General features: G+C 57.4%; 2 protein-coding genes across 2 annotated transcripts; one reads left to right on the top strand and one right to left on the bottom strand.

Annotated features, from left to right (window-relative positions):
- Positions 1-3,341: 3,341 nt before the first annotated feature.
- LOC120675398 (proline-rich protein HaeIII subfamily 1-like) lies at positions 3,342-4,832 on the bottom strand. The gene is made up of 2 exons (XM_039956611.1): positions 3,951-4,832; positions 3,342-3,656 (listed from the first exon to the last, which is right to left on the bottom strand). Exons 1-2 carry the CDS (start codon positions 4,602-4,604, stop codon positions 3,591-3,593), a joined length of 720 nt encoding a protein of 239 aa, XP_039812545.1. The 5' UTR covers positions 4,605-4,832; the 3' UTR covers positions 3,342-3,590.
- A 5,224-nt stretch (positions 4,833-10,056) lies between these two features.
- Positions 10,057-11,328, top strand: LOC120675408 (predicted GPI-anchored protein 58). The gene is made up of 3 exons (XM_039956627.1): positions 10,057-10,756; positions 10,850-10,909; positions 10,995-11,328. Exons 1-3 carry the CDS (start codon positions 10,202-10,204, stop codon positions 10,998-11,000), a joined length of 621 nt encoding a protein of 206 aa, XP_039812561.1. The 5' UTR covers positions 10,057-10,201; the 3' UTR covers positions 11,001-11,328.
- The last annotated feature ends 2,411 nt before the right edge of the window (positions 11,329-13,739 follow it).

The raw sequence follows: 13,739 nt of genomic DNA, 5'->3' as shown, positions 1-13,739 counted from the left end.
CGTAGCCCTGCTCTGTATGTACTACTTCTTACTGGTACGTGTAAGTTCCCCACTATTTTTTACACAAATTGAACAATAGTACCCCCCCACTTAGTTCGAGCCTCCTTTTTTTTTCCAAGGACAGGCTTCTATTTTTGTTGTGCTCAAATTGACCAGCAATGGAAAAATGGTATATGCCCAAAATTTAGACCAAACTAAGAGTTTGTACGAGAATAGTAATATATTATTATGGTATGTTTAAGAAGATTAATATTATTATGGTATGTTCAAGAGGTAGACGTTTCTACTTTAACCCAATCGTGAGTTCTGTGACTAGAGTCTAGAACATCGAGAGCTCCGGTGTCCGAGATCCCGTCCGTTGATCGATAGGGAAAGAAGGCCTCCCTAACTTCCTTAGGTTAAGTTGACTTGACCGGATAGAGATTCTTGCCCTATCAGGCCTTTTTGCCCCACCACTTGTGTTCTCTCTCTTTGAAATGGTTATTATTGTACTCCTGTTGACTTGACCCACAAGTAGGCCGTTATTGATTTGTAAGTAAATACTAAGACCTCGTTTAGTTCCAAAAAATTTTGCACAGTACCAGTCACATCGAATCTTTAGATACATACATGGAGTATTAAATGCAGTTGAAAAAATAACTAATTACACAATCTAACTGATTAACACGACCTGAATCTTATAAGACTAATTAGTCCATAATTAAATATTATTTGTAAAGTAACAACGAAAATGTGCTACAGTAATAAAATCTAAACTTTTTCACCAACTAGACACAACCTAAGAGGGTGGATGATTCAAATAGAAGGTAAGGACGAAGATAGCTGAATTTAACGGGAGCGCACTTGCTTCAACAAAATTCAGCTATTATACACCGGTTTTTTTAGCACCTGCGGGCGACGGCGACATGGCCGATGAGCGTCGAGGTTGACCGTCGCCCGTCGTCGTCGGTTCCCGGCTACCGCCCATCGCCCCTGCCCCCTGGTCGCGTCGCGCGGCCCGTAAGGGCAGTTTCGTAAGCTCGTCTTGCCGTTGCCTGGCAGTTTGTTTTCGTCACTCATTCGGCGTACGGTGACTGGGCGAGAGGCCGTCGTAGCCTGACGCGCGTTCCAGGCCGCGACCACAAAAAGGTCGTCGTCGTCAATAAATCATCATGCCAAATAAAGAGCACAGATCAGGGTAATGGTCGCGGGCTTGTGGCCTCCGCCACTGCTGCTCGCCTGCTCCGAACTTCCGAATTTGCGACCTCCGTCACTACTCACTAGTTGACGCTTCAGTAGCAGAAAACGAGAGAGAGAGAGAGAGAGAGAGGAGAGAGAGAGAGAGAGAGAGAGAGAGAGAGAGAGAGAGAGAGAGAGAGAGAGAGAGGGTCCATGGCTTTTGCGCTTGACAACACCTTTGGTCCTGCACGCAGCACTCGCGCCCTTCCCTGCGCCTGTGACGATCCGGATAAGGAAAACACTCGGGCACTGTTCGCGAGTCGCGACTGCTCGCCGTCGCATTCGCGTCCTAAGGTAAGCGCGGCCCGTTTCTGGAAGGAGCGAGCTAGCGAGTCCTCCGCATATGGGGTCGCCATGTCCCGCGCCAAATGGAGCGTGACACGGATGCGATCCGGCACCGGCGGCCTACTACCCGCGCAGCGTCTCGCCGCACGCGCCTTTGTTTGCCACCAAAGAGGCGCCGCGCGAGACGGCACCGGTCCGAGGAACGTTCCAAGCGCACAGACGCGCGCGCGCACGGCGTGCTAGGGGTCCGGGGTGGACGACCGGCGGAGAAAAGAGTACAGGGCAGAGCGGAAGCAGACATCCCTGCCCTCTTCAGAGCGTCGACCAGTCGACGAAGCATCGTATATAGTACAGGATTCAGGACTCGGAGTCGTGCGCCTTCGACGCCCCGCGCGGCCCAAAGACCATTCCAATCCTACGGTGTCCTGGTTATTCGGTTATTCCTTAAGCTTTGGTATACACGTCACCTGCTCAGCTCAATAGGAAAGTTCAAGGTGCCTGTGGCTATACAGCTGCTATTCTATTCGTTTGGCTTATCAACCATCCAGCCGGCAGTATTTTTTTTATATATCAAATCAGTATCAGTCACCAACCACCAGCCAGTCAGCAGTACTTTTCTCTTATAATAAATCAGCACCAGTCATCAGTCACGGCCAAGCGAACAGAGTGCCACCAACTGAATGTCGTGACGTTCGTCTTGCTTCCCAGCCCTGCACATTAGATTTTCTCCTCAAGATTATCCAATTTTTTAAGTAGTATATTTGTTTGTACTGCTTTAAAAATGAAAAAATAAAATAACAAATGAAACGGCAGCTGGCCGGCGGCCTCCGCACCCGCACTCGCCGAGACGCCGCTCCTGCAAACTTCGTGCCTGCTTCAACGCGCGGACCCGGCAATTCGCAAACGCACGGGAGAGAGTGTCCTCTACATGTGGGCCTCCGTTCCGAATCCGGCTCCACGAGGGGAAGCGGCGGCTTGCCTGTCGCTCTAGCAGCTACAGTACACGCCCGGCGCGGTAGCGCGGCTGACGCGTGGGACCGGCCCCGACAACGCCGCGCCGTCGCTTTACGTGAGCTCGCCTTTATTGATCGCGTAGGAGTGGCAAACAAAGGATCGCTCCCGTTACAGAAGATCCGGCGAGCGCACGGGAACGGTGAACCCGACCGGACCGAACCGAACCCGCTTCCCGTACTGCCCCTGGCGGCCTAGCCCCCCACACGCACAGGCGCATCTCGTCTCGTCTTGGCAGGCCATGCGACGCTGGCCAATCATGTGTGCTCGCGCTTCCACGGTGGCTGTACACGTACCCCGGTACCCCCGCGCCATCAACCACATGCCGCGTCCGCATGAATTCGAGTTCGGGGCGGTACCAGGTACCCGGCCATGAGGGATCTGCGTAGCATCTGGACTCGAGCAGCCAAAACCTCAGCATGCCTAGTGATCAGTAGTAATAGGATCCATGGTCCCGTCATGTTAGCCCCAAGTCTCGGCAGCAAGTCCCAACCCCAACAGGTTACAGGCGGGATCCAAGGATCCCCGGACCAGCCCAACCAACGACCTCGCTCTCCCGGCCCGATGGAAAAATCACGCCGCACCCCCCGCTGCCCGTGCGGAGAAACCACGGGGGCGCCCCCCGCACCGCACCCCGACGAGACCACCCCACGGGACGCCGTAACCGGGCAGGGGAGAACGCGACCGACCATCAGGATGCAAGGCCGCCGTGGCGGAGCGGAGTAGAAGCCCTGCCGGCCACTGCCAGACGGCATGGGTGGATAAAGGATCTGGGAGTAGTGGGTTACAAGCATCCGACCAGTCCCGTCCTCTACACCCGGAGAGCGAGAGATCGATCGACACACTCACTGGTTAAGATTTTTAAGTGAAGGGGGGAAAAAGGTTACACGGAATGGGACAAGGCGAGCGAGCGACCACAGGTACCTATCATCAGCTCGACTAGACCTAGCTAGTTACAGACAGGTTCTGCTTGAAGATTTCCGCGACTCGTAACAAGGGTAGTAGTAGAATGGAATGGTGGAGAAAGAACCAGGGCTGCAGCAGCAGGTGGTGGCGGGTTGCTGTTGCAGCTTGCGCTACTCGTCGGCGACCTTGTAGGCGTCGGCGGTGATCTCGGTGAGCCACAGCCCGGGGAACAGCGACTGCACGGGACAACAGCCAGTGTGAGTATTAGCTGGACGGATCGCCAGTGCGGTGCTCCTCCGCCCAAGAATTCATTGTTTATTATTCAATGCTGATGAGAAGAGAGTACCCCTATACTGTTATCATTATACAATAATAATTTGTGCTCGCTAAGCAGAGGCTAATAGCGTATCGAGTGGGTAAAATAGCAGTTTATTTGTTTTTTTTATTTATCCTTTTTTGTGCAAAAAGAGAGGTGTGATTTGGACTTTGGAGGGGAGGGAGGAAGGGGCAGTACGGGGAATTTGCCTTACATCGAGCTGCCGCTGCACGACGCGCGGCCGCTTCCGGGGACGCCGCCGCGGCCGGGCGCCGGTCAGCGCGTACACGTCCTCCTCCACCTCCTCCGCCGTCAGCGCCACGGTGAAGGGCGCGCGCGCGTCGTCGGCCCGCGCCTTCTCCGCCGCGGGCTCCCACGCGGGCGACGCGGCGAGCGCCGCGGCGGCCCCACGTGCCGTCTGCCGGCGGCACTTCCGGTCGCGCAGGTTCCACGGCCGGGCGGCCGTAGCTGCTGGGGCCGCGCCCTCCTGCTGCTCGGGCGGCGGAAGCGGCGCTGCCGGAGGCTGACGCTCGGGCTCCGGCTCCGGCGACCGGGGCTCCGGCTTCCGCGCCGGCGGCAGACGGAGGCGGTCGGCGGCGTCGCGGAGGTGGCCCATGAGCTTGGCCCGGAGATCTTCCAGCCGGCCTTCACACGTCGGCGGCGGCTCCTCCACGGCGGCGGCGCCGGCACGTCGGTGCGACGAGGCGGAGCGGCGCCGATCGCGCGCGCCGCCTCCCTCGGCAACTTGCGGGCGCGAGGGCACGCGGTGGGCGCGAGGCGGCGGCGGCTGGGGCGCCCACGGCTTCATCAGGTGGTGCGACGGCGCCGCGGGCGGCGGCTTCGCCCTCGGATCCGCGGTCGCCGCCATGGGTGGTCGCGGCCGGCCGTCCGCGCGCGGGCCGCGGCAGCCGAGGCGACGGCAGCGGCAGGGGCAGAGGAGGCCACCCGGCGTGGAGCCGGCCGGGTCGCCGGCGGACGTCGAGGCGGCGGCGGGGGCACGCAACGAGGCGAGCGGAGAGGGACGGTGGGGTGGGGTCGTCGTCCGCGTCGCAGCGTTTTGTTACGGGGGCGGGGCGGGGCGGGGCGGGGCGGGCGAACAAAGGCAGGCGGCACGGCGCGGCAGGCGTCGCGAGGGGTGGGATGGTCAGATGGTGCGTGCGCGGGGGGCAGTTCGGGCAATTCCGCGGGGCGGCAGGACACGCGCGCCGGAGGGTCGGGCGGGGGCGACTCGAAAAGGGCGTGAGACCCGAGCTCTCTCAGCAGCAGCAACCGATCACCACCGGGCGGGCCCCGCCGGCAGCGACCGACCGAGCCAGCGAGCGCGCACGAGTCCGCGTGGCGCGGCCGCCGCCGGAGTATACAAGCGGGCCGGTGGTGGGTTCGTTGGAACTCTCAGGTGGCTGCGGAGCACGTGGACCGGGTCCTCCCGGCGGTGCCGGTGCGACGCCGGGTGCGCCGCGCCGCTGCTGCCCGCGCGCCGTGCGGCACACTGCCTCACGCGGGCCAAACACGGCACAACGCTTGTGCGGTGCGCACCCGTATACAGCCTGCGCTGGCTCGTGGCAAGCCCGCACTCATAAACAGTGGCTCGTAACGCTGAGACGGCCGCAACAACTTTGTTTCCAACGAGGGGCCGGCGAATGAAGCTGGTGATTATAAATTTATAATTAGGTTCTGATTAGAGGGAGAAATCAGTGAGGGCGTGCGGGCGGGAGGGGCGCTGTCACGTTAGTGTGAAGCCTCGGCCAGCCTTATTAGCGAGCAGTACGAACAACACCGTACGTGGGGCACACGTTTCCTTCCCCTCCCCTCCCCCGGGGCGATGCGACAGGTGGATGGAAGGATAACGCCACAGGAAAGCACATGGCAGTAGAGAGTTCGCCGGTTTAATTTTGGTGCGGGAGTATCCGGAGCAGTGAGTGGCGTAGCACGTCCTCTGTAAAAATCCGTAGCACGTACTTTTAGACGACACCGAATCGATGCCCGGGCGACCATAAATGGGGCGAGCAGCCAAATCAGCGAGCCGTGCCCATACCACGCGCTGCCGGAGTGCTAGCTCCGGCCGTAGAAGAACGTTCGCACTTCGCAGCGGATAAGTCTGAAGAAGAATCGTTGCACGAAGGATATGAATATATGTATTGTACCCCTCGCCATCAACTATGACTGGGCATTCGGGTTATCCGAATTTTTCGGGTCGGGTAATTCGGGTAATACAAAATTCGGGTAGTAGAAAATGCTACCCGATTTTAACTCTGAAAAATCACTACCCGACAATTCGGGTACCCGCAATTTCGGGTTCGGGTATACCCGATATACCCGAGGTCCTCCCGCTGACCACTGGGCCCTCCCCCATCCATCTCCCTCCAGCAGCCCGAGCAGGGAGGCGCGCGGCCACCTCCCCCCGCGCCGCCGCTGCCGTCCCGCCTCTTGACCGGCGAGCAGGGAACAGGGAGGAGCGGCGGCCATCTCCACCGCCGCCGCCGCCTGCCTCTTGGCTGGCGAGCAGGGAGCAGGGAGGCGCATTGGCCACCTCCACCCACCCTGTATTGCTGAAGATGAAGTTCGCGGCGGGGGCGAGGCGGAGCCGGCGGACGAGATCACCGGCGGGGGCGCAAGTCCGGCGAAGCTCGAGGTCCGCGAGCAGGGGAACACGGCGGGGCGCGGGACCGGCGGAGCTCGCGGTCCGCGAGCAGGAGAACGCGGCGGGGGCGAGGCGGAGCCAGCGGACGAGGTCGCCGGTGGGGGCGCGGGGCCAGCTGAGCTCGCAAATCCGTGGGCAAGGGAACGCGGCGGGGCTGAGGAGGAGCCGACGACGGGTGAGGTCGCCGGCGAGGCGCGGGGTCGGCGGAGCTCGCGGTCCGCAAGCAGGGGAGCGCGGCGGGGGCAAGGCGGAGCCAACAGACGAGGTCGCCGGCGGGGGCGCGGGGCCGACGGAGCTCGACGGAGGCGGGGCCGGTGGATGGAGGCGGGGTGGGCGAGCGGGAAAGACGGACCCTGAAGCTCGCGCTCACGGAGTGGCGGCGGCGGTGCGCCGTACTGGAGGCCTGGGGGCGGGGGCGGCGGCGCGGGCGTAATGGGGGTGGGAGCGGTGGCCTGGTGGAGCGGTGGGCTGGGCCGCTGGGCCAAAAATAAACAAATAGACTTGAGTGGGCTGATTTCGGGTAGTTCGGGTAATTCGGGTACCGTGGCCCAATACCCGAACTACCCGTAATAATTTCGGGTACCGTAGGTTAGAACCCGAATTGGGGTTCGGGTTTTTCGGGTTCGGATTTTTCGGGTTCGGGCTCGGATTTTTCGGATTCGGGCTTCGGGTTTCGGGTATTTTGCCCAGCCATACCATCAACCCTGTCATCAGCAAGCAAGAAGCAACCCCTCGCCCGGATTGGGAAGCCGCAACCTCTACTACTGCGAAGAATCCAATCAACGTCGTCGCCGCGTCTGCATAACCGCGATTAGTAGACTCCAAAAAAAAAGGAAGACACGAGGCCTAACCTTACCCGCGGAATCGATCCCCTCCTCGCGCCGCACCTCATCTCGCAGGCACGATGGAGCGGTGGTGGCTGCTTGTTCATGCGTCGAACAAGAAAGAAAACAGGTGCACGGTGGAGGGCGCCGTCACAGGCACAGTGCCATGTTGGTGTGAAGTCTCAACAGATAAACAGACCCTGTAGCGCGCGGGCTCGCATGTCCGGCGATCAACAGCGGGGCGTCCAGTTAGTACGATGGCGTCACAGGAAATACACTTGCGTGACTTGAGTCTCCGTCGGGTGTACCGGCTGCAGTGTGCAGAGTAGCAGCACTCCCTCGCAGATCTGTTTTACTGTTGGTGACATCGATGCCAAGCGCAAGCGGATCCTAAATTAAGCAGCAAGGCAAAAGGGAACGAGGATGATGCTCACAAGGATTGCAGTTTCTGTCGATCCCCACGACCGCACTGCACAGTTTTTTTTGTCACCTCACCGCATTCCACCGTTCACGACAACGGCTCCGCACGGTGCGATCTCCGTGGACGGAGCCGCCTGCGCGCCGTCGCCCGTCGCGTACGGCCACATTCGCTGCCGCGGGCGCCAGTGCCATGCCACCGCCTCATGGAACAGTGGAAAGAGCCAGGAGCCACCGAGCCGTGAGCAGAGACCGCGGCGTCGGGAAAGCACACGCAGAGCAGCGGGAGAGCGGGACGCATGATGGTCAGGTCGTCGAGGCCCCGGAGCTGTGGCGGATTCGTCAGCAAATGCTCGAACGGAGCACAGCCGGGCCAGTCGGCCAGAGCCACACGTTGGGCCATTGGTGGGCACTGATGATCACGCAGGAGCCTTCAGTCATCACGGGCTCACGGCAAGGACAGCATGCGGCCAACGCAGGCCCTGTTTGGGAGCGTGGATGAGAAACGTGCATCGGCGATAAGCCAACGCGGCTAGCACCTCACTTCTGCAATAAGCCAACCGCGCAGTTCAAACCCGGCTTAAACTGCGGACGGGCGGCCGAGGAACGCGCGTTTGTCGCGCAGCGTTTGGCGGGTTTAATTTGCTTTATTTCGCGGATAAACTGCGCCAATGCGGTTCCAAACACGCCCGCAGCCTGCTTAACGGATGAAACGCCAAAAGCAGACGCCGGCCGCCGGCCGACTTGTGAATTGACGGACGATCCCCATTCCTGGGTGGTCCGGGCAGGCTTGCCTCCTTGCCTTATCTGAAAAACAACGAGCAAAAGTTATATACTACCTATACAGTAGGAATACTGAACATCGGATAGTCAGGTAGGTTTGTACAGTACGGCACCCGGGCTTTCTGTGGTAGTATTAAGCAATGCGTTTTTGTTGCTACAATTCCTCCCAAGAACTAATTGGGAGTCGCTGGGCCGGACCCGGACACGTCTTTCTCACAGTCTATCTTCTAGAAGGATTTTGCTCGCGTTCATCTACGACCGTGTGTTTCGGTCACTATCCGGTAGAGACTACAGCAGACCCCGGCCGCTAACTTATGACGTGTTAGAGTCATCCTCTTTTTTTTTGCCCGTGCCCTGACTATGTTTTGGCCCTGTTCCGCGGTTCGTTACTTAGGTTCCAAAGAATCCTAGTGCAAACGTCCGAATATCTACGGGTCTGTTTAGTTCATTTTGCAAAAAAAATTTGCAAAGGAATCTTGGTCATTTGAAGTACTAAATGAAGTTTATTTGCAAAACTTTTTACATAAATGGGTTGTAAATCGCGAGACGAATCTAATGATGCTAATTAATCCACGTTTAATCAATAATTAGCGGATGGTTACTGTAGCATCACTGTTTCAAATCATGGATTAAGTAGGTAGGCTCATTAGATTCGTCTCGCGATTTACAGCCCAACCATGCAAAAAGTTTTGTAAATAGACTTTATTTAGTACTTCAAATTAGCAAGATTCCTTTTCACTTTAATGCGTTTACGGCTTTTTTGTATTTACATGTAAAGAACTAAACAGGGCCTATGTACGATTTTTATGCTACAACAGTCAACACAGATGCAGAGATGCTCAGGAACGCTGTCTTCACGTATCGCGGTGGCTAGGAAAGAATGAATAGAAAGGGAGAAGGTGGAATTCCCTTTTAAAAAGGGGAGAGGGGAGGGAAATATAGGGAAAGAGGAAAGAGAAAAAAGAGAAAATTAATCTGTTGGAACTAATTTTTTCCCCTAAATCTCTTTTATGGCTAAAAAGTGGAAAAGGAAAAAGGGATGAATCTGTTGGAGTTGCTCTAACAGAGGCTCTCCTTACCTGTCTCTCAGCTTCCAGTTGCTTGCATTGGCCTCTCAATTTTCAGTTCTTGCATTGGCTTCCATGATTCCATCGGAGTGCGAGTGCTGCGGACTGCCATCAAAGACCTCGGAATGAACTGCCGAACAACGAGGCTTGCTGGTCCCCTGGAACCCTGCTCGGTGCGAGTACGACCTGATGCTGACGGCGGCGGCTCGACGCCTCGACATGATGGCAACTTGCGAGCCCCACCCCCACGTGATGTCACCGCCGCCCGTCGTCGGGCCGCACCGCACTGCACCGCACCCGACGGGGCGGCGGGAAGGAACGCGACGCCGCCCGCCCGCGCCACGCCACGCCACGCCACACACCGATCCGGCGGCGATCCCCGTAGGCCCGCGCCGCGCCCGTCCTGACCACGCGCGCGCCACACCCACACCCCCGAACCGAGGGAAGCCCACCAGGCGGAGGCGGAGCAGGCGGCCGCGCCGCAAGAGGCGAGGGCCGAAACAGAACCTGGCCTGGAGTCCGGAAACAATTTTCCGAAGGGCTTGTTGAGAAATAGAGATGGATCCCAGAGGGCCGCACGGAAAAGCGCCTCCCCTTTACCCGCCGTTTAAAAAACCGGCCCTCTTCTCTCCTCATCCATCTCGCCTTCCTCGCTTCCTTCCTTCCCTTCCCTTCCTCCTGTGACAGGTGGGTCGCTCTCACCACGCGCCCGGCCGCCCGCTCCGCCCCTCCCATGGTCCTCATGGGCGCCGTCCACAACGACCACCACCGCGGCGCGAGGTTCTCTCCTCCCCCGCCGAGTTCCCTGGCCCCCGCGCCGGGGGTGCCGCCGCCTTCCCGCACGCGCCTCCACGACTTCTCCTTCCCCACCCTCAGCTGGGGCACGCACCGCGTGCTCCGCTGCTCCAAGAGCGGCCACGCCTCGTCGCCCCCGCCGGCGGCGCCGGAGACTCCGTCCCTGGACAAGGAGAAGACCCGCCGTCCCGACGGCGGCGCCACAGGCGCAGGCGCCCCGCTGCAGCGCCAGCGCGCCGCCCGGCAGCCGTGGAACCTCCGCACCCGCCGATCCGCCGCCGCCGCGCCGGCGCGCCCGGCGGGGTCGGGCGACGCGGCCGAGGAGGCGGTGCCCGCGGAGCGCCCGCCCGCGCCGGCGGCGGAGGCCAAGAAGCGCGGGTTCTCCATCGCGCTGTCCAAGGAGGAGATCGCCGAGGACTTCGCGGCGATTCGTGGGTCGCGGCCGCCTCGCCGGCCCAAGAAGCGCCCGCGCACGGTGCAGTGGCAGCTCGACGTAAGGATCCCCTTTGCCTGTAGAATTGAAATGTTTTGGCTTCCCCTCTGAATTCGGTGTTTCATGCGAATTCTCCTTGTTTCGGGATTGCAGTTGCTGTACCCGGGGTTGTGCCTAGCAGATGTGACGCCGGGCTCCTACAAGATCGAAGAGGTAAGGGGCTGCCCGATTTGTGGTGTTGTTTTTGAGTCGTTTTCTTTGGATTGGCTCTGAAGGTGCAATTTTTGTGTTCCTGCAGAGGTGATTGGGTGCTTTCTTGAAGCTTCAGATGGACGGAGTTTTCGGATGCTCTGATCTTTTTTTTCCTCTTTTCTTCTGATGGCTAACGTGTCTGTTTCATATGTGCTCCGTTCTGGGTGGATTAGAGGAAGTTGAGGTGGAATTGCCTGTGATTATCAATTGGGCTGCGGTTGGCGAGGAGTAGGTTTAGCTTTCGCAATTTGGTTACTGGGCTTGTAGGATTGTCAATTGTAAAAAGGATTATGATCCTGGTGGGGAAGTGTCTTGTCTTGTACATGGTCTAATTTATGAAGCAATCTTAGTTGTTAAATTATCAATTGTTCTTCTGATTCTGGCGCCGTGGTATATAATGCTCTGGTGCGTGTTTGGCTTCCCTTGCTGGTGATTTTTTCCCCAACTTGTTGAATTTGCATGGCAAACATACAGGGAAAGATGAATTGCATAGGAGTTATTTGATTTTGAATCCAGCATTTCTAGGCCGTTCTTTCCGTTGAAAATGTTTAAGCGAGGCTTATTCCTAATTGAAGAGCATGCATGATTGCTGCATAGTTCTGATTCAACAGTCAAAAGTTGGTGAGTGATTGATTTCTCAAAGATAATTGTATTTTAATCTTATATGTTTAATGCTTTTATATGGTGATTGTTCTAGAATATTGGTTATGTAAATGTTGTCTGATATTGACCCAATACTTTATTATGATTACACCATTCTTCTATAGCTCGTTTCAGGCTGTTGGTTTGTTGTGTATCACGCTATTTAGTATTTTAGTGCATATAAGCAAATCTGCATCTCCTTTTGGTTTGAAAATGCAAAATTCTGTAGTCTGATCGCTCGTATAAAATGCAGCTGCCATCAACTTTGATCACTGATATGCAGGTTGTTGATCCTATGCAGCCTTTATGCAAACAAATACTCCTTAACATTACATACCGAAGTTATCTTCCCTCAATCTTGAAGTGCTTGAGGCTTTTAAATTGACCAGCCTGAGTTCAGATCACTTCCATTTTTCCATTTTGGGATAAGGATATCTTCCAGTTTTGGCTGGACTTTGGAGCTAGCTGGGCTGTTCCTGAGGTCATCTGCCACGTCGCTACTGCTTGGGCGGTTGGGCCTGGCAGGCGAAGCCAAGCATTCCTCCGTTTTCATTCGCATTGTGTCTGTTGCCTTGTTGAGCAAGGTTATATCCAGACGTGTCTGTGGACTCTCCGGGTTTGCAACAAATGGTACCCATGCTTTGGCTTTAAGCAAGAGGTGCTCCCTGTCCGTTTTGATTAGAGTGCTTATTTCACTTATTTCAGATAAGATTTTATCAACCATTACTCTATTAGTATAAAGTTTTTTTAAGACAAAATTGATGTCAACAGATTCATGTTAACAATACTGATGATTATTGTCGTGGTGTGCAAACCCACAGCCGGGTGGCGTAGTGCACCTGCTTAAACCCTGAGGGTGCGTACTCGGGGGTTAGCTAGGATTAGCCCAATCTCGGTGGAAGAACGCGATGAACACAACAGTTTAGAGTGGTTCGGGCCGCCGGAGCATAATACCCTACGTCCACTGTGTGTTATATTGCTTGTGCTCTCAAGAAATTGAGAGCAGGGTTGTTCAGTGTGAAACCGAGTTTGTGTTGTGAGAGTCTTGGAGCATCTCGAGTGTGCAGCGAGCGCCTCCCTTTTATATCTCAAGGGGGCGCGTATATGGCCGTTGAGTCCCCGACAGGTGGGCCCAACGATGTAGTTCAAAATAACATACTGTACAGACATTATGGCATTGCAGGCGACGGAGATCTCATTCCTGGATTTTCTTGCTCTGCCCGTGGGAATCTTCTGTCCGGCATAGCCATACCCAGTCTTGTCGAAACGGCGCCATGGTGTAGCTTGCGGTGTTGCCTGCAGCATAGCTGAACAGGCCGTGTAGCTTGCGACGTAGGCGGTATGATGAAAAGGTGTCGTGCCGTCGTATCCATTTAATGCGGCAGACGGGCTCTGCACGGATGCGGCGCATGCGGCTGCACTGTATACCTCTGTAATATGCGGTCTACAGTGAGGCATGACAAAAGCTGCCCCGCGTGCCGCGGCGGCAGAGCACGACTCAACCATCCGCATTGAATGCGGTGGGTGGGCGAGTCTTCCAGCGGAAGACTCGCGCCCGCGCCTGCGCTTGCGGGACACGTGGCGCCCCCGGACCTCGCCCCGGCGGTGTATTGGTTTTATGCGCGTGGGAGGTCCGGACGGGCGCGAGGAGGTCTCGGACCCCTATGGGGGTCCGAGCCCTCGGCTGTTGGCGCGGAGCTTCCCCTCCTCAGGGACACGTGGCGTCTCCGGACCCGTCCTAGAGCGGGGAGCGGGTCCGGGCCCGTTGGCCCGGTGAGGTAAGAGCCTGATTCGTGGGGCCGGCTGCTCCGCCCCTTAGGGCGTAGTTACAGATGACTACGCGAGTCCTGCCTTGCGGCAGTAGGAGTGGGTACCCCTGCTACAGGGTACCGACAGTGGCCCCCGGGCCCCACCTCGGGAGAGGCGACGAATGCTGCAGGAGTCTTGTCCGGCTTTGACCATCCATCGGGTTTCTCGCTGCCTCATCACATCGCAACGGCTTACTGACTCGTGGCCCCCACATACAGTGGTACACCTAGTCACGCGAGCGACGCTCGGCATTGTTGCGGCCGGGGTAAATGAGATATTTACCACCAGCGCAGTTCCCGAAAAGCCTGGTCTTGCCAGCGCTTTGTGCGCGCACGTCAGC

Source organism: Panicum virgatum, chromosome 5N (genome assembly GCF_016808335.1).
Source record: "Panicum virgatum strain AP13 chromosome 5N, P.virgatum_v5, whole genome shotgun sequence".
Lineage (NCBI taxonomy): Eukaryota > Viridiplantae > Streptophyta > Magnoliopsida > Poales > Poaceae > Panicum > Panicum virgatum.
The sequence above is the reverse complement of the archived record's forward strand: the minus strand, read 5'-3'. Positions and strand labels throughout refer to the sequence as shown.